Here is a 19,753-nt window from a genome sequence, read left to right on the forward strand (position 1 = left end):
TTAACTGTGTTTGTTTTTACCTGTTATTTACTTTTCCCATTTTATTTTTTGCCTCTTTTAGGTCCCTTTTTATCTTTCCTTCTTTTGGACAAGAATACCCTTCTACTATACATTGGCCCCATTGTGTCATTGGTGGTCTTACAACTGAAATCCTTGTCTCATCTTACTTATTGTAATATTTATATATTGTATGACCGCCAGCGTACGTCTCTTACGGTCACCGGACTGTGATGTTGCGCGTCCTTTGGCGTGCTGACTGCGGGCGGCTGCTGGGAGCGAGCCTGACTGGTGCGCACGCCCGGGTACCATAGTGACGCGCCCTGTGGTCCCGCGCGTGCGCCGTACACAGCAGGCTTTCTGTTCCCTGCCGCCCTCCGTACTCCATACACATTTACCCCTGTATTGTACACGGGCAGGTTGTGCGGCATCGGTTTGCCCACACTTCTTACCACTTTTTCTATATTCCCACATTCAGGCTTGACTTGTCTTTATTATGTGTTTTTTGTACCAGTTGACTTTATGCGATTTTATCTAATAAAATTGAATTTTTTACATGCACATTGTTGCCTGATCTCCTTTGTCCTCCTATTATGTATGTTTCCTGGAGTAGGCTCCTGCCCTAGAGGGTCCCCACCAGTGGCCTCCTTGGTGTTATAAGTATTATGGCGAAACTGTTATATCTTATGGACGGTGATGTAGCAAGTGTCAATGTCTCTCATATCTACCGAATATTTCGGGGGGTGCTTATATCTAGGGAAGATAGCCGTACCCTAACAGCTTGGGGGAAACAATTGAAAGGACAAGAAGTGGTGGGCACCATATTGAAGGGTTGGGTACAAGTGCGGAAACATGTCACTAATGAGAGATGGAGGGACACTCAATTTAGAATCTTACATAGGGCTATCTTGGGATTCAATATACCAGGAAGAGATATGCGATGTCCTAAGTGTCAAGAAGAGAAAACAGATATGTTACATGGATTATGGGAATGTAAGAAAATTCAGGGGTTTTGGAATCAAGTTAGGGCATTTGTTAGAGCAACATGGGGAATTTCTAGTGATTTAGAGTTAATGGTGTAGATTTTTCACTCCTTTGAGAAAGGAGTAAGAGGGGGTTCGGAGACGCAGGGACAGAAAAATTTTGCAATACTATATGACATAGCCATGATAGCCAAACGATGTATTTTAAAACACTGGATACACAGAGAGAGCCCATCCATGAAGGAAGTCATTGGCGAATTACATAACCTATTGAGACTAGAAAAAATGGCAGCGGAAAGGGACAAAGGCAGGTTGACAGGCAAGTTTTTTGGGAGATAGAGAAACTTTATTGAACGCCAATTTACCCCGGGAGAAATAAATAATGTGATGACACCTTTTACACACTCAGAGTGGTATCTCTTGAATGATATCCAAGACAACTTGGGTAAATTAAGAATCATCCAGTAGTGGGTTGTGGAGAGCGGAGAAGATGAGCAGATAAGGGTATATCGGGACACGTCAGCAACTTCAGAAATACCTAGGGTTGACACGGGTTTTAACGACCTAAATGACCTGTATTGTCTATGCTATTTCATAAAAAGAAGGATTTTTGTGTACTCACCGTAAAATCTCTTTCTCTGAGTCTTCATTGGGGGACACAGGACCATGGGTTATGCTGCTGTCACTAGGAGGCTGACACTAAGTAAACAGAAAAAGTTAGCTCCTCCCCAGCAGTATAACCCCTGAGCCGGAGGCGGGCTCAATCAGTTTAGTGCACAAGCAGTAGGAGGAGAATCAAACAATCCTGGATAAAACAAGTTAAAAACTATGACCAGTAATCGTGTGACTAGTGGCCTGGGGAAATGGCCACTGATGCAACCGACAGGTAATATATATAACCAATAACACAAGCAGGGTGGGTGCTGTGTCCCCCAATGAAGACTCAGAGAAAGAGATTTTACGGTGAGTACACAAAAATCCTTCTTTCTCTATCGTTTCATTGGGGGACACAGGACCATGGGACGTCCAAAAGCAGTCCCTGGGTGGGAAGAGAAACCATCACCGGAGACAGGAAGGCAACCGCTTCCCCCTGTCGGGCTCGCGCCAGACGTACAAGCACCTACGTTGTGACAGGTGTGCCACTGCCACCCGCAGACCTTACTCCAAGACTGGCCGCTGTCGAAGCCTGGGTGTGACCCTGGTAAAAACTAGTAAAGGTATGCCGACTAGATCGGGTGGCGGCCCAGGGAACCTGGACGGTCGACATCTGGAGTCCAATCGTCCAAAGGGTACCCCTTGCTCGGTAGCCCGTGGCGGAAGTCCGCCCTTCAAGCGAAAGTCTTCACCTATGGAGGAATGGATCCATGTGACAATTCTGGCCTCTGGCGCCGGCATGCGCCCCTTGGGAACGGGTGGCGTGGTGGACTGGGTGTCGGTGTAACCGAAAGGGGTGTCCTGCAGACATGTAAGACTGAGGGCTCGTACCAGTTCTGGAACGAACTAGGCCCCTTTCCGGCTGAGAGAGGAGACTAGAACCGAAAACCAAAAACTAAACACATCTTCTGGAAGGAATCAGCGAGCTGCCCTGGACAGGAACGAAGAGTTCTGGCCGGAGCCTCCCCTTGTCCTGCTGGAGGAGCTGGAAAACAAAAAAGGGGGGAAAGAGCGACAAGAGGGCTGTCCGCCCCGATGCTGTCTGTAACAACAAGATGTCCACGAGGAGCCCACCTAACAAAAACAGGTGGAGCCGGGCAAAAAGGGTTACCTTGAACGAACCCCTCACTGGAATAAGGACCCACGTTTTTAGCGAACGATGAAACAGCCGAGCCAGATGGACGCTTCTCTGAGCGAAGGCCCTGATTGGAGGACGGGAAGTGAAAAAAACTCTGAACACACCGAAGCGAAACGGGCCGACACCTGGCCGAAACACGGACGCGCGAGAGGGCCGCATTCGGATCTGACTGGAAGAATGCCAGCAAGAAGGAGGGAAGATGTGGTCCTCACCCACCGGGAAGCTCTTTCCTAGTGGAAATAAATCCTGGAGGAAACTGGATTCCCGGCCCTCAATGTTGTCTGTAATCCTCTTGTCAACAGACCTGACCGAGGCAGAGCCCGGGATCCACTGGCGTGGCCGTCGAACTTGGGACTTTGAGTCCTGGTAGAAGAGAGGGGCCCCGACACGGAGAACTTGGCGGTCGGGAAGGAGCCCCGGGGCCTCCGTGAGGAGTTGAGTAGGCTATGCGAACTATGCTCGCCTGGGACACTCCAGAGGCATCGTTGCCTTGGTCCATCCTGAGAACCCTCGAGACCATGGGAAACTGCGGGAAGATGCAGGAGAACCTGAAAAGGCTACCCGACCGGTCGAGGGCGTCGTCACCTAGTCCAGAGCAGGTGGTACACTCGACGTACCATTGACTTGAAGCTGGAACGGGAGAACAATAGGTCCACGACTGGAGGTCTTCCCTCGCCCGGGAACTGACTGGTGACTCCCCTGTTGAGGAGCCCTTTTCCTAAGGGAGGTCTTTCCTACCGAAAAAAATCGGCCGTCTAAAACGTCCATGCTAGGGATGTACTGCCGAGGTCAGCGAGTTAAGGGACCCGTCCCCGGGCAAGATTTTCTTGGCCTCTTCCCTTGCCATGAACTCTCTGCGTCTACCTGGTGGATGATGCACGTCGCCGCTGTGGCAAACCCCGACCCAGAGAAGAAATTGAAGCCGTGCTAACAGGATGGCTCTGGCTTCCGGAATATTGAAGGGGAGACAACGCTCTAGGGCTGTCCCTCGGGACCGTGCCGAGGAATGGTGGGGGCAGCCTACCCTAGCACGGGAGACTGGTGACGGTTGATAATATCCTCCAGAGGAGGGAAGGGAAGCTTCCCAAGGGACGGTTTCGAAGACTGGTCCGCTATGAGGAGATTGGCGGATCACCCGCGAAGACGGAACCCTCTTTGTCTCCGATCTTCAGTGTGGTCCACTGGAGAGTAAGGGATGAATCTGGTACGTGCACCGTCGCTATCACCGCCACAGACTGCCGAGGGCTCGCATAGCCAAAACGGGAGCGGGTGGCAAGGGTACGCGGGACTCTGTGCCAGGAAGGAAAAAACTATTCCTGCGTGAGGAGTAGCTACCCCTGAACGGGCTCGAAAAAAACGTGCCCAAGGGATGATGGACCGAGCCGGGGTCTGGTAGGACTCCTTCCGGTATCTCAGCTGCGCTAGTAGCGAAAAGTGAATATGACGGTCTAAACCCCAAGCAAGGATCCTTGAAGGGAGAACTCTGGGCCTCCCGGCCGTACTTGGGCGTAGAGAACCTAGCAGCCCTGTAGAGTAGGGTGCGCAGGGACAGTGATCCCTGCAAGCGCTCTGATAAAAAACTGGAACGGTCCACTGCCACTCAAGGTGGAGGGGCTGTTGGAGGGATAGAGGCTTCCTGACGGGTGCGGCGTGAACGGGCTGGGACCTAGTGTGAGGGGACGATCCTGATGCAGCTGGGTCGATGCAGGGAAAAGGATGAATCCTTCCCTTACGTAGTCTAGGGTAGAGAAGTACTCTACTCTGACGTAGCCAAGTGGGGCCACTGGAGTCGCCTATCTTCAGAGTGGCGTTCCCTAAAGTCGGAAGGGAAGTCAGTGACCTCCTAGATGTCAAATCTGCGTTCCTGATCCCGAGTCAGAGGTCTCGACAGGTGGACACACTGATGGTAGAGGGTACTCACTGAAGATGATAACCAGTCCTGGGACGGGATAGGTGGAACTTGGTCCGCTGCGTATGGAGTCCGCTGATTCTCTGAGGGACGCCACGTTCGGGACGAGAAACCCGGAGGAACACAGGCGGGTCGACCACAGGGTGGGGTGCCCCTTCCTCTTGGAGCCCCTTTTTATAAGGGGTAATGACAATAAAAGGACTTACCATTGGTAGAAATCGAGGCCTGGGATTATCCGTGCTAACACAGTCACACGGCGAACTGTATTCCACTGAAAACGAAGGGGCCTGCCGTCTTCGTCTCTGCAAGGTGACTGCCCCCTCTCTCCAGAGCCCTTCGGGGGAATGATAATGCCAAAAACACACGACTTACCGGTGGTAAACGGCGTGTCTGGTAGATGTCTGTAATCAATCCAAGACTCCAGTGTAGCCTGGCCATACTTTCCGAAAACCCCTTTGGAGAAGGGAAAAAAAAACAATGACATGGCTTACCGCAGGCAAACGTCGTGTCTGGTAGTTGTCCGTGAACACGCGGTAACTCGGCGAACTCTGGATGTCCCCCGAGCACATCAAGGGTCTGCTCCCAACGCCCTAAAGGAGACCTGGGTGCACGGAGAGAAGAGGGGCTGTCCGTAGCCTTACGGCTTGACTCACCGTTTCTAGCATACTAATGCGTCCTGCGCCAAAACATCTAGGTCCTGCTCGGAGTCCAGCGGAGATGGAAAGCCTGGGCCAACACCCGAGAGGTCGTAAGACTACCGTAGGAAGGGCAGTCTGGACCTGGGGAATAAGGTGGAAAACTGGGGGGCCACGAAAGACGAGACCTGGCAGGTCCGCTTCCAGCCTAGGAAAAAGGTCCCTGGTACGGGACTTGTCTCCCCGAGGGAATGGCGCCGTCTTGTGGATGGTATGACCAAGCGTCGGCGGGGGACGCAGCGCATGCGCACGAACCCGAGGGACGTCAGCGAGGGAATATATGGCCTGAGACAGGGCGTTAACCAGCCGGCAGGGGCGAGACACAGGGGCGTGCGGTGCCAGGGGCTGCGGTAGCTGTCAACACTAATCTGCCATTATGTGCGGGAAATTACCATTAAGGGAACCGCAAACTTGAGCTACCGGTCCCAAATAATTAAAAAACTCAGCTCTGAGAGCTCTTAGACTAACCCTATTGGGATGTGTCCTGATGCAAAAAAACCCGAAAAAAGTACCAGAAGAGGTTAATGTATAATGTACAAAACGCAAGCCCTGATAAAAAACCCCACTGTATTTAATCATCATGGAAACTAGGGTTTATCTTCCCCTGATATACGGGCTGCTGCAGCGTCAGTAAACCGCATACCAGGAGTTTGCCATAATCACTTTTTTTTTTTTTTTTTTTTTTTTTTAATGAACGCTGAGGAGGCTGGAGGTGGGCCCAGGAGAGCGGGAAAACGCAACCACCGCCCCCACTGTGATGCCTGGGGCTGAGCGGAGGGCGGAGACGGAGCGGCCGGCGGCCAATAGCGATGCGGCGGGGGGCGGGCCTGGGACGCCGGAGACAGGGCCGAAGCCGGGGCCTAAATTTTGAGGCAGCCGGCGCAGGGGAAAACAGAGACCGGCGGATCCACCCGCAGGAGCGGCGGCACGGCAGCGACGAGCACCGCAGGCGCGGAGAAGGACTCCATCGCCGGATGGAGACGCGGCCGGGGCGCCCGGTGAGTAGGCCCGGACCGGGGCCTAAATTTGAAACCGCCGGCGCAGGGGAAGGTAGAGACCGGGGGTCCTACCTGCGGGAGCGGCGGCGCGGCAGCGATGTCCGGGCACCGGCCGAGCCCTGCCTGTGTGGACTCCAGCGCCGGGTGGGGGCGAGGCCGGGGTGCTCGGTGAGTAGGCCCAGACCGGGGCCTATATCTTGTAGCCGCCCGGGAGAAGGGAGGGTGAGTGTCCTACCTGGTCGGCGGCGCCGCATCTGGCAGTGTGCAGGCGTGGAGCTCTGCACCTGTGTCCGCTCCGCACACCGGAGGGCTGGCTGCGGGCCGCAGAAGAGAATGAGGCAGGCAGACAGGCAGGAAGATGGACGCTGGTGGGGGCAGGGAGCCCCCTGTAGTGAGGCAGCGCTGCGGGCCCGATATCATCCAAACGCGCTGCGAGGTCCAGTCCCTGCTGTATGCCCCTTGCACCCTTTGGAGTGATACCGCAGGGTGAATAGGGGGTGCCCAGGAAGGATTAGCCCCGCGTGCCAACCCGGGAGTGGTACCGTGGAATTGGACGGGGGAGAGGGCCCGACGAAACAAGCTTCTGCTACCCAGGGGAGTGGTACCCACACGGGCTGCGAGAGCTGAGGTAGAGAAAACGATACCTGCAGAAAAAGAGAAATCCAACAGATGAGAGCGACGAGCGTCGCCGAGAGAAAAAAGAAAAAATATACGCAAAAAAACAAGTGGCTGAAGGGGGCCCAGTCGGCCCACATCAGCCTCCTACGACACTAAGCAAAAAAACTGATTGAGCCCGCCTCCGGCTCAGGGGTTATACTGCTGGGGAGGAGCTAACTTTTTCTGTTTACTTAGTGTCAGCCTCCTAGTGACAGCAGCATAACCCATGGTCCTGTGTCCCCCAATGAAACGATAGAGAAACTTTGTTTTGGTTCAACATGTATGATCGCTTACCAAAGAGCAGTATGGAATTTTAAGTTGGGGCAATATCCCCTATTATGTTTTATTCTGTCAGAGGAATGTTCTTCTTTTGTAACCATGAAGGTCTTTGTTATGTTTATAAAAATTGAAAAAATTTAATAAAAACATTTGGAAAAAAAAAAACAAACAAACAAAAAATAGTATAACTTTATATTTGATGTAAACAATGAACAATCTGTGTCTAAATAATAGCAAATATTTGGAGCACAGAGCAGATTGGCAAACTAACCTATGTGTGGCCAGCTAAATATTCTTACCAAAAAAATCTGATGTTGCTCCTTCATCTCCAAATAAGTCATTGGCAAAAATATCTCTTGTATCATCAGGTACGAAGGCAGAACTCTGTTCAGGTAAAACACTTTGGGTGCTAACTTCAAAGGACAGATCACTTGAAGAGCCATGTCTGAATACGTCTAGACCATCTCCTGCCGGAAACAATGATGAAATTCAAGATATAAGTGAGACCGTCAGTTGCTGCTACAAGTCATAAATATTGACCCACTATATATAAATCATGTCTGATTTACGCTCGAATCTATGTGCTCACCAAAGCCACCATGAAGAGTAAGTGCTCCGTCACTATGCTCTGGAATTGTGATGTCCTCCACTCGGCTTTGGTTTAGTGTGAAATGATCAACTACATCGATTAAGCTGTAAAAATATATTGGAAACACGTATATGTAAATAGGACTCCCAAAAAAAAAAAAGAAAGAAAAAGGTAAAACACACATTTGGTTCTGATAATGTAAGTGTTGTGCTATCTGTATTTCTCTAGCTGTGATGAAATGAAACTACATATTTTAGGACGCTGGGTATTGTTGCAATTGTAGACGAACTGAGGAGCTTCAGGTTGGCGAACGCTGCTTTAGAGCCTATGATGCCCTTTAAACGTCACTTGCCAGAGAAAGAGGTAGCAAAATATCAAACTCATATTGTGTCCACATCAGCCCCAGGACTTGATGCTGACCTCTATGAAGGGGACAGATTTTGCTATAATTACTGTTAGTTATAGTGGGCAAGTTGCCAAGCTGAAATTGGCTGATATTACCTGTAAATTTACAATTTTCCCAGAGAGAGAAAAAACAAACAAACTAACTAAAAAATTAAATGCAATACTTTAGATCAGGCAACTGCATGTCAAAGTCTGGAAACTCTTCAGTGAGCGTGATTGCATTGTAACTGGCTTCCTGGTTATTTTCTGTAAGATCCAGAGCTCCTGTAAAAATGACAAAAACATTTAGAATTAACGCTATTGACCATAATGTGGGAAAATAATTCTCACTCTTTATAATCTAAGAGTTCAAGTCACCTGGACGAAATGTAAGCTTCATATTGAGTAAAGCTTCGTTACAGTCGGCTAAAAGATATTTTGCTTTTCGGTGGTATATCCGGACAACTCCAAGGAGTAAATGACCGGAAGTTCTGAGGGCGATGATGACCTGTTATATGAAATAAAATGGGATGAAAGTACTCCCGTTAAAGTACTTTTCTAACTTTGGCAATCGGGGTCGCAGAATGTTGGGTATACTTACCTGCATCTATGACTATAATGTGTCTATGAGTAAACAAGTAAATATTAATTTACTGCTTCTTTTTCATTGTTTGTTCCTCTTGCATATTAAATATTAATTCTGTCCAGGGGGACAGGAATGGGTTGACTTGGATTAGACTTGTAACATTACCACCACCATTAGCTAACTGCAGAGAGATTTATGATCTTGGCAGAAGCTATTGTGAAGTAGTAGAGTTCTGTCATGATCCGTGGTGCTCTGCTCTCCAGTAGAGCCAATGTTCTGTATTATGCTCCAGCTCACAGGTTGCTTCTCAGCCTTCAGGTCCTGCACTGGTGCAGGGAGGGGCCTGTGCTCAGGCGCCTCGTTCCGGGAGAGTGTTTGGCTTCATTAGAGAGCAACTTCACTCAAAACGCTGCCAGTGGTAGTTCCTGCTCTGCAGTAAGTTCTCTGGCTCCAATGAGTTTTGTTGTTCTGATCATCCCTCCCTACCCCGGACCTTTGTAACCCTTCTCTGCTCGTGCCCCAGACTCTGAAGATATCCCCCTGGCTTCTGACCTTCGGCTTGTACCCTGACCTCGGCTCCGCTCGCTCCCTGTGTACCTTATCTGACTTCCTGGCTTCCAACCTCTAGCTTGTACCCTGACCCTGACTCTGCCCGCTCCCTATGTACCTTCTGACTTCCTGGCTTCTGACCACCGGCGTGTTTGACTTCCCTGTCTCTAGTAGCTTCTAGTGACACCTAGTGTCATTTCGACACAAGACCTTTCTTGGCTTCTATCATAGTGCCAGGCAACTTTACAAACTTTTTTACCAATCTGTCATGGCCAATTAATACTATAAAAATGGCACATACCTTTGGCGCCATGATGCTTTGAATGGCTGTTTCGAGGTTACACTCGAATATGTGAGCCTTGGTCAGTTTCTTCTCCCAGTGTGCAGCAATCCAAACCTTGGAAAGGATGCCGCGTTTGCCCAGAAGCAGATAAGTGTAAAACATTATAACACAGAAAGAAATGTGCCGACAAATACAGCTGAAAAAAAAAAAAGAAACGAAAACAAAATTAGGACAATTTTTATTAGTAATGCCAAGCATAGCAATAAAATAATCAATTTGTAAACTGGAGCAACACTGCCATAAATAAAGACCCTATAATATAGCACTACAATCTGGTCATTACTCCATGGCTAGTCTGTATATATGACTATGATGACTATGAGGGCTTTATACCATATGTCTCTCTCCATCAACCATACAGGGTGTAGTCAGTTTTACTCCCATATGTCTTCCTGAGACCAGACTTAGTAATTTGATAAAATCCTACCCACACATTGCCACTTCTCTAATACACTGTGGATTTTATGCCTGGAAAAATCTGGTTGGAAAATCCTCAGTGTATCATTCCCATGTGCGCACAATCTAAATGTAGAAGAGAAACATTTTTACACCTCGTCCTTGCAAGATGTAATTACTTCATGATGTCAGACCACACAACTATAAGTACAGTGCCTACAAGTAGTATTCAACCCCCTGCAGATTTAGCAGGTTTACACATTCGGAATTAACTTGGCATTGTGACATTTGGACTGTAGATCAGCCTGGAAGTGGGAAATGCACTGCAGCAAAAAAGAATGTTATTTCTTTTTTCTTTTTTTTTTTTTAAATTGTGAAAAGTTTATTCAGAGGGTCATTTATTATTCAACCCCCCAATCCACCAGAATTCTGTTTGGTTCCCCTAAAGTATTAAGAAGTATTTCAGGCACAAAGAACAATGAGCTTCACATGTTTGGATTAATTATCTATTTTTCCAGCCTTTTCTGACTAATTAAGACCCTCCCCAAACTTGTGAACAGCACTCAAACTTGGTCAACATGGGAAAGACAAAGGAGCATTCCAAGGCCATCAGAGACAAGATCGTGGAGGGTCACAAGGCTGGCAAGGGGTACAAAACCCTTTCCAAGGAGTTGGGCCTACCTGTCTCCACTGTTGGGAGCATCATTCGGAAGTGGAAGGCTTATGGAACTACTGTTAGCCTTCCACAGCCTAACAGCCTTTGAAAGTTTCCACCCGTCCCGAGGCCAGGCTTGTCCGAAGAGTCAAGGCTAACCCAAGAACAACAAGGAAGGAGCTCCGGGAAGATCTCATGGCAGTGGGGACATTGGTTTCAGTCTATACCATAAGTAACGTACTCCACCGCAATGGTCTCCGTTCCAGACGAGCCCGTAAGGTACCTTTACTTTCAAAGCGTCATGTCAAGGCTCGTCTACAGTTTGCTCATGATCACTTGGAGGACTCTGAGACAGACTGGTTCAAGGTTCTCTGGTCTGATGAGACCAAGATCGAGATTTTTGGTGCCAACCACACACGTGACGTTTGGAGACTGGATGGCACTGCATACGACCCCAAGAATACCATCCCTACAGTCAAGCATGGTGGTGGCAGCATCATGCTGTGGGGCTGTTTCTCAGCCAAGGGGCCTGGCCATCTAGTCCGCATCCATGGGAAGATGGATAGCACGGCCTACCTGGAGATTTTGGCCAAGAACCTCCGCTCCTACATCAAGGATCTTAAGATGGGTCGACATTTCATCTTCCAACAAGACAACGACCCAAAGCACACAGCCAAGAAAACCAAGGCCTGGTTCAAGAGAGAAAAAAATCAAGGTGTTGCAGTGGCCTAGTCAGTCGCCTGACCTTAACCCAATTGAAAACTTGTGGAAGGAGCTCAAGATTAAAGTCCACATGAGACACCCAAAGAACCTAAACAACTTGGAGAAGATCTGCATGGAGGAGTGGGCCAAGATAACTCCAGAGACCTGTGCCAGCCTGATCAGGTCTTATAAAAGACGATTATTAGCTGTAATTGCAAACAAGGGTTATTCCACAAAATATTAAACCTAGGGGTTGAATAATAATTGACCCACACTTTTATGTTCAAAATGTATTAAAATTTAACTGAGCAACATAACTTGTTGGTTTGTAAGATTTATGCATCTGTTAATAAATCCTGCTCTTGTTTGAAGTTTGCAGGCTCTAACTTATTTGCATCTTATCAAACCTGCTAAATCTGCAGGGGGTTGAATACTACTTGTAGGTACTGTACAGCTATGTACTATGCATAAAGCTTTATATGAATAAGCTCACATCATCTCTGAACGATCGTTGATTTTGTCAGTTGAGGAATCTCGTAAAACGCCTTACATGTGAGTTTGGAATAAGAGATGAGCTTTCAGCTGTATTTTGAAGGCATTATCTAATAAATCTTCCACTCCTCCCCACGGACCGGATCTGCACAACTGGATCCCGTTCAATGCTTTTTATTGTTAGGAAATGCCATGGGAGCCCTGATTGACTATATTACAGTCCATCTCCTGTAATGTAATGTAAGTGACATGGAGCCAAGGCATCCCATGCAGGGCTGTAGAGTAAAATGTGTCATAACTTGGAACAAAGAGTCGTTATTGTTCTGGGAAACATCACTCAGGTTAGAAAAAAAAAATCCACTGGGGTGGAATATAAGCTTCACGTTTGTGCTTTTGTTGTTATAAAAGGGGTTGTTAAGGCAAACTGTCCCGCCTCATCGGACATTAGGTGTGGAGCGATACTAATGTACACTTGCCCTGGTAATTGCTGAGGAAACTTTACAACAGTGAGTATCATTCATTGGTTTGATTAATTATAGTAGTTTTTGAGCCTTAAGCCTGCTTTACATGTTACGATCTAGCATACACTATCGTATGCGATCGTAACCGCCCCCATCGTATGTGCGGCACGTTCAATTTGTTGAACGTGCCGCACAAACGATTAACCCCCGTCACACGTACTTACCCGTCCATAAGACCTCAATGTGGGCGGCGAACGTCCACTTCCTGGAGTGGGAGGGACGTTCGGCATCACATCGACGTCACGCGGCAGCCGGCCAATAGAAGCGGAGGGGCGGAGATGAGCGAAACGTAAACATCCCGCCCACCTCCTTCCTTCGGCATTGCTGGCCGGGAGCCGCAGGACGCAGGTACGATCTGTTCATCGTTCCCGGGGTGTCACACACTGCGATGTGTGCTACCCCGGGTACGATGAACAATCTGACGTTCAATTCTAGAGAAATGAACTACGTGCATGCGATGAACGTTTTAACGTTCAATCGCAATCGCACATACCTGTCACACAGTACAATGTAACTTACGATGCCGGATGTGCGTCACTTACGACGTGACCCCGCAGACACATCGTAAGATATATTGTACCGTGTAAAGCGGGCTTTAAGGCCCGGTTACAATATGTTGTCAGGGTCACGGAATTCGTGACGCACGTCCGGCGTTGTTAGCGACGTCGTTGCATGTAACAGCTAGGAGCGAGTGTTAGCGATCAAAAATACTCACCTAATCGTTGATCGTTGACACATAGTTCATTTTCAAAACCTCGTTGGTCGTTGTGGACGTAGGTTGTTCGTCGTTCCTGAGGCAGCACACATCACTACGTGTGACACCCCGGGAATGACGAACAACACCATACCTGCATCCTCCGGCAACAAGGTCAGCCACTGTGTGACGTCGCTCTGAAAGCGCACGAACCTCCCCCTTAACAAAGAGGTTGTTCGCCGCCCACAGCGACGTCGCTAGGAAGGTAAGTACAGTTAGGTCCAGAAATATTTGGACAGTGACACAATTTTCGCGAGTTGGGCTCTCCATGCCACCACATTGGATTTGAAATGAAACCTCTACAACAGAATTCAAGTGCAGATTGTAACGTTTAATTTGAAGGTTTGAACACAAATATCTGATAGAAATTGTAGGAATTGTACACATTTCTTTACAAACACTCCACATTTTAGGAGATCAAAAGTAATTGGACAAATAAACCAAACCCAAACAAAATATTTTTATTTTCAATATTTTGTTGCGAATCCTTTGGAGGCAATCACTGCCTTAAGTCTGGAACCCATGGACATCACCAAACGCTGGGTTTCCTCCTTCTTAATGCTTTGCCAGGCCTTTACAGCCGCAGCCTTCAGGTCTTGCTTGTTTGTGGGTCTTTCCGTCTTAAGTCTGGATTTGAGCAAGTGAAATGCATGCTCAATTGGGTTAAGATCTGGTGATTGACTTGGCCATTGCAGAATGTTCCACTTTTTTGCACTCATGAACTCCTGGGTAGCTTTGGCTGTATGCTTGGGGTCATTGTCCATCTGTACTATGAAGCGCCGTCCGATCAACTTTGCGGCATTTGGCTGAATCTGGGCTGAAAGTATATCCCGGTACACTTCAGAATTCATCCGGCTACTCTTGTCTGCTGTTATGTCATCAATAAACACAAGTGACCCAGTGCCATTGAAAGCCATGCATGCCCATGCCATCACGTTGCCTCCACCATGTTTGACAGAGGATGTGGTGTGCCTTGGATCATGTGCCATTCCCTTTCTTCTCCAAACTTTTTTCTTCCCATCATTCTGGTACAGGTTGATCTTTGTCTCATCTGTCCATAGAATACTTTTCCAGAACTGAGCTGGCTTCATGAGGTGTTTTCCAGCAAATTTAACTCTGGCCTGTCTATTTTTGGAATTGATGAATGGTTTGCATCTAGATGTGAACCCTTTGTATTTACTTTCATGGAGTCTTCTCTTTACTGTTGACTTAGAGACAGATACACCTACTTCACTGAGAGTGTTCTGGACTTCAGTTGATGTTGTGAACGGGTTCTTCTTCACCAAAGAAAGTATGCGGCGATCATCCACCACTGTTGTCATCCGTGGACGCCCAGGCCTTTTTGAGTTCCCAAGCTCACCAGTCAATTCCTTTTTTCTCAGAATGTACCCGACTGTTGATTTTGCTACTCCAAGCATGTCTGCTATCTCTCTGATGGATTTTTTCTTTTTTTTCACCCTCAGGATGTTCTGCTTCACCTCAATTGAGAGTTCCTTAGACTGCATGTTGTCTAGTCACAGCAACAGCTTCCAAATGCAAAACCACACACCTGTAATCAACCCCAGACCTTTTAACTACTTCATTGATTACAGGTTAACGAGGGAGACGCCTTCAGAGTTAATTGCAGCCCTTAGAGTCCCTTGTCCAATTACTTTTGGTCCCTTGAAAAAGAGGAGGCTATGCATTACAGAGCTATGATTCCTAAACCCTTTCTCCGATTTGGATGTGAAAACTCTCATATTGCAGCTGGGAGTGTGCACTTTCAGCCCATATTATATATATAATTGTATTTCTGAACATGTTTTTGTAAACAGCTAAAATAACAAAACTTGTGTCACTGTCCAAATATTTCTGGACCTAACTGTATGTGTGACGGGTGTTAGAGATACTGTGCGCCACGGGCAGCGATTTGCCCGTGACGCACAAACAACGGGGGCGGGTACACTCGCTAGCAATATCGTAGCGTGTAAAGCCCCCTTTAGCATGCACAATTGTCCAATATGAGATGATATTGGAAGTATTGCTGAAAAACCTTTTAAACACCACTCCAGCGTTATTTTTTTATTGCACCTCTGGAATGATACTTAAATGGCCCCTGACTTATACTCACCTGCTTCTGTCTTTATCTTTTTCCAGTGTTCCGATCGGTCTCCAGTCAATTGAGACCTTCCGGCAGCTCCAGGGTTTCATGGGGCACGCCGGACGTCACCACTCAACCCTCGTTCTGGCTCTCATAGATTTGCATTGTGAGCTTGTGACTAGAGCTGATCGAACGGCCAATAATCCGGGACCGGCGGATCACTAACAGATTTAAAAAAGAATCCGATCGGCTCTGCAATCCGGTGCCCATATAAGTCAATGGGGACTGGAATCCGGAGGGTAAAAACGTTTGTGGAGGGGCTAGGAGCGAGCGCGGCATACTCACCGAGGCGCTGTCATGGCTGCACACTCCTTCCGCGTCACGCTGTTACCTTCCGGAGCCGACAATTCAATATTCATTGTTTTCCCCGCCCACCGGCGCGTGTTGGTTGCAGCTAGACACGCCCCCATCCTGAGTGTCAGCGTGTCAGCTAACTGCGACCAATCACAGGCGGCAGGACGGCCGGTGGGCGGGGAAAGCAGTGTGTCCGTCGCAAGTGTGACTCCGGCTTTTTATTTTTAATATTAATTAAATAATTAAAAAACCCGACTTGCGGTGCCCCCTAATTTTCATCCCCAGCCATGGTAATGCCGGCCGGGGGCTGGTATTTCAACCCGCAGCCGCCCGGTATAGCCGCATGTATTACATGCGGCTATACCGGTACATTACCGGCTCTTCCTGGCGGTGTGATGCGGTGCCAGTCGGGGTAATAGGTTTGTGATCACATGGGCGTCTGTGAGATACCCGCATCGCAAACCTGTAAACTACAGTAAATAAGCAAGACACAGCGAAATCCTTTATTTGGAATAAATTACACACGCAGCCTCCTCCTTCACCACTTTATTATCCCAACACCCTGCAGTTCCGGCGTAATACACACGACATCCAGCGGAGACACATCCAGCTCTGCTACATATCAGAGCGAGCAGCCACATAACACGGCTGCCCGCTCTGAGTGCAGCGTAGTACTGACCGCGATCAGCGATGACTGCACAGCAGAGCTGTCACAGGCTGGGGGCGCGTCAGCCAGGAACCAATCACAGCTGAGAGGACGGCCGGTGGGCGGGGAAAACACGGAAAGCTGTGTGATTGTGTGCACAGCAGAGGAAGTGAAAGTGCGACCCGGAAGCAAGTGTGCCGCCATGACAGAGTCTCGGTAAGTATAAAACGCTCATTTATTTATTGTTTTTTTTCATTTTTATTAATTGCCAATTCCGGATCATGCAGCCGGAATCCCGCGCCCGGGTCTGGCCCGGGGATAGCGCTGAAACCGCGCGGATCCGGACGTTTACAGTCCGGGTCCGCTCAACACTACTTGTGACGTAAGTTCTGACCAGGCAGAAGTTATCGGAAACAAGATGACGCCGCAGGACCAGAGCAACGCCGGAAAAGGTTGTAAATGCCAAAGGGTGAGTGTATGACAGGGGGCTTACATTTTAACTGTCACTCCAGTACTGAAAAAAACAAAAACAAGCACTGGTGTGGTGCTTTAAATAAACCCTACAATGACAGAAATCGATCAAAACATATAGATGTTTAATTTCATTCACTGTTCGCAACATTTCTGAAAGGATGAAGCATCAACCTCACACTGGATGTAATGAAGCACAGAAAGAATGGATAGGGTTAATGTCTGCAATCAATATTTCACATGTCCATGTCCCGAATGGTCGTGGGTCTCCTGGCCGTCGAACTGACTAGTTTCATTTACGCCTGAGACTGCTTAGTAAAGTTCATGTCAGGAGACCTGTGGCCAGTCTCAGCAATGCAGTTCGCACATAGACCGTGACTACTGGCCAAGCAACTGGAATATAGTCAAAAACGATTAATTTTCTAATGGAAGCCCTCCAATTCTTTTGGTACAGCATTTTTGCAGCTTTTCGATTGGATAGTAACAAGTTTGGAGAGTTTTCCATCAGGAAACACTTTAGAGAAGTGACCTGCACTTTCTTTTCTCCCACCAGGTGTTTTTCAAAACTTGAATCGGGTGGGAAAAAAAGCTCTAAAAACAAATAGAAGTGAATAGGAAGAATATTTAAATGTGTCTATTTATTTATTTTTTTCCAGAGCAGCCTGTAGCCTAAGTGTATTTTTTTTTTTTTTGCTTTTGGTTGAAAACTAGATAGAGTTTATGAATCCGTACAGCACCCACTCCAGTCTTCTGGAAAGATCAGAATGGAAAAGCATAGCGCTCACTATCTGCTCTTTAATTTTAGCAATCGGCGGTGATCTTCGCACTGGTACAGTGAAATCTGTGGGATGATGTGAAACGGCTGTCCATGCTCGGCGACCATCACACTTAACTAGTGATGAGCGAGTATGCTTGTTACTACTCGGTACTCGCACGAGTATCACTGTACTCGGTCTACTCGGCGGGTACCGAGTAATTTTGCAATACTCGTGCTTTACTCGTGGTCTTCATCCCTGCATGTTGGCGCTCTTTTGAGAGCCAGCCCTCATGCAGGGATTGGCTGGCAGACCACTGCAATGCCACAGCCCTGTTAGTTGTGGAATTGCAGTGATTGGCCGGCCTGCACAGCGTGACCGAGCCTTTATACCGGCCGGCGCGCTGTGCTCTGTACACAGCCATCTCATATTCCCTGCTTTCCACGCCCACAGGCGCCTATGATTGGTTGCAGTGAGACACGCCCCCACGCTGAGTGACAGGTGTCACACTGCACCCAATCACAGCAGCCGGTGGGCGGGTCTATACTGTGCAGTAAAATAAATAAATAAATAATTAAAAAAAACGGCGTGCGGTTCCCCCAATTTTAATACCAGCCAGATAAAGCCATACAGCTGAAGGCTGGTATTCTCAGGATGGGGAGCTCCACGTTATGGGGAGCCCCCCACCCTAACAATATCAGTCAGCAGCTGCCCAGAATTGCCGCATACATTATATGCGACAGTTCTGGGGCTGTACCCGGCTCTTCCCGATTTACCCTAGTGCGTTGGCAAATCGGGGTAATAAGGAGTTAATGGCAGCCCATAGCTGCCACTAAATCCTAGATTAATCATGTCAGGCGTCTCCCCGAGATTCCTTCCATGATTAATCTGTAAATTACAGTTAAAAAACACACACACCCGAAAAATCCTTTATTAGAAATAAAAAACACAAACACATTCCCTCATTACCAATTTATTAACCCCGACAAACCCTCCATGTCCGGCGTACTCCACGGACCTCCAGCGTCGCGTCCAGCTCTGCTGCATGGAAGTGACAGGAGCTGCAGAAGACACAGCCGCTCCGGTCACCTCCACGCAGCTAATGAAGACAGCCGTGCGATCAGCTGAGCTGTCACTGAGGTTACCCGCTGTCACTGGATCCAGTGACGGCGGGTAACCTCAGTGACAGCTCAGCTGATCGCGCTACTCACCTCATTTGCTGCGTGGAAGTGACCGGAGCGGCTGTGTCTTCTGCAGCTCCGGTCACCTCTATGCAGCAGCGCAGGATGCGACGCTGGAGCATCCTGGATTCCGGCGGACATGGAGGGCTTTTTGGGGCTGATTAAAGTGGTGAACCAGGGTATATGTGTGTGTTTTTTATTTCTAATAAAGGATTTTTTCGGGTGTGTGTGTTTATTTACTGTAACTTACAGATTAATCATGGAGGGTGTCTCATAGACGCCTGACATGATTAATCTAGGATTTAGTGGCAGCTATGGGCTGCCATTAACTCCTTATTACCCCGATTTGCCAAAGCACCAGGGCAAATCGGGAAGAGCCGGGTACAGCCCCAGAACTGTCGCATATAATGTATGCGGCAATTCTGGGCGGCTGCTGACTGATATTGTTAGGCTGGGGGGCTCCCCATAACGTGGAGCTCCCCATCCTGAGAATACCAGCCTTCAGCCGTATGGCTTTATCTGGCTGGCATTAAAATGGGGGGGGACCGCACGCCGTTTTTTTTTAATTATTTATTAATTTATTTTACTGCACAGTATAGACACGCCCACCGGCTGCTGTGATTGGGTGCAGTGTGACACCTGTCACTCAGCGTGGGGGCGTGTCTCACTGCAACCAATCATAGGCACCGGTGGGCGGGGAAAGCAGGGAATAGGAGATTGTTTAATGAGCGGCCGGCTTTTTCAAAATAGTAAAAGCCGCCGGTCACCTCCACGCAGCTAATGAAGGGAATAGCGCGATCAGCTGCTGTCAGTCAGGTAACTCCCGGCCACCGCTGGATCCAGCGGTGGCCGCGATTAACCTCAGTGACAGCAGCTGATCGCTATACTCACCTCAGTTGGTGCATGGAGCTGACTGGAGCGGCGGTGAGTATAGCGATCAGCTGAGCTGTCACTGAGGTTACCCGCGGCCACCGCTGCATCCACC

General features: G+C 48.4%; 1 protein-coding gene across 2 annotated transcripts in view; it reads right to left on the reverse strand.

The window, feature by feature from the left end:
- RAD21L1 (RAD21 cohesin complex component like 1) overlaps positions 1–19,753 on the reverse strand; it is a 102,003-nt gene that overhangs the window by 70,128 nt on the left and 12,122 nt on the right. For both annotated transcript variants that reach the window (XM_075350515.1, XM_075350514.1), the window contains exons 2-6: positions 9,720–9,897; positions 8,662–8,791; positions 8,469–8,568; positions 7,900–8,003; positions 7,610–7,777 (exon numbers count right to left, since the gene is read on the reverse strand). In XM_075350515.1, the coding sequence (XP_075206630.1) occupies positions 7,610–7,777; positions 7,900–8,003; positions 8,469–8,568; positions 8,662–8,791; positions 9,720–9,863 (646 nt within the window). In that variant the 5' untranslated portion in view covers positions 9,864–9,897. The remainder of the gene's footprint in view (positions 1–7,609; positions 7,778–7,899; positions 8,004–8,468; positions 8,569–8,661; positions 8,792–9,719; positions 9,898–19,753) is intronic.

Source organism: Anomaloglossus baeobatrachus, chromosome 5 (genome assembly GCF_048569485.1).
Source record: "Anomaloglossus baeobatrachus isolate aAnoBae1 chromosome 5, aAnoBae1.hap1, whole genome shotgun sequence".
In the NCBI taxonomy this organism is placed as follows: domain Eukaryota; kingdom Metazoa; phylum Chordata; class Amphibia; order Anura; family Aromobatidae; genus Anomaloglossus; species Anomaloglossus baeobatrachus.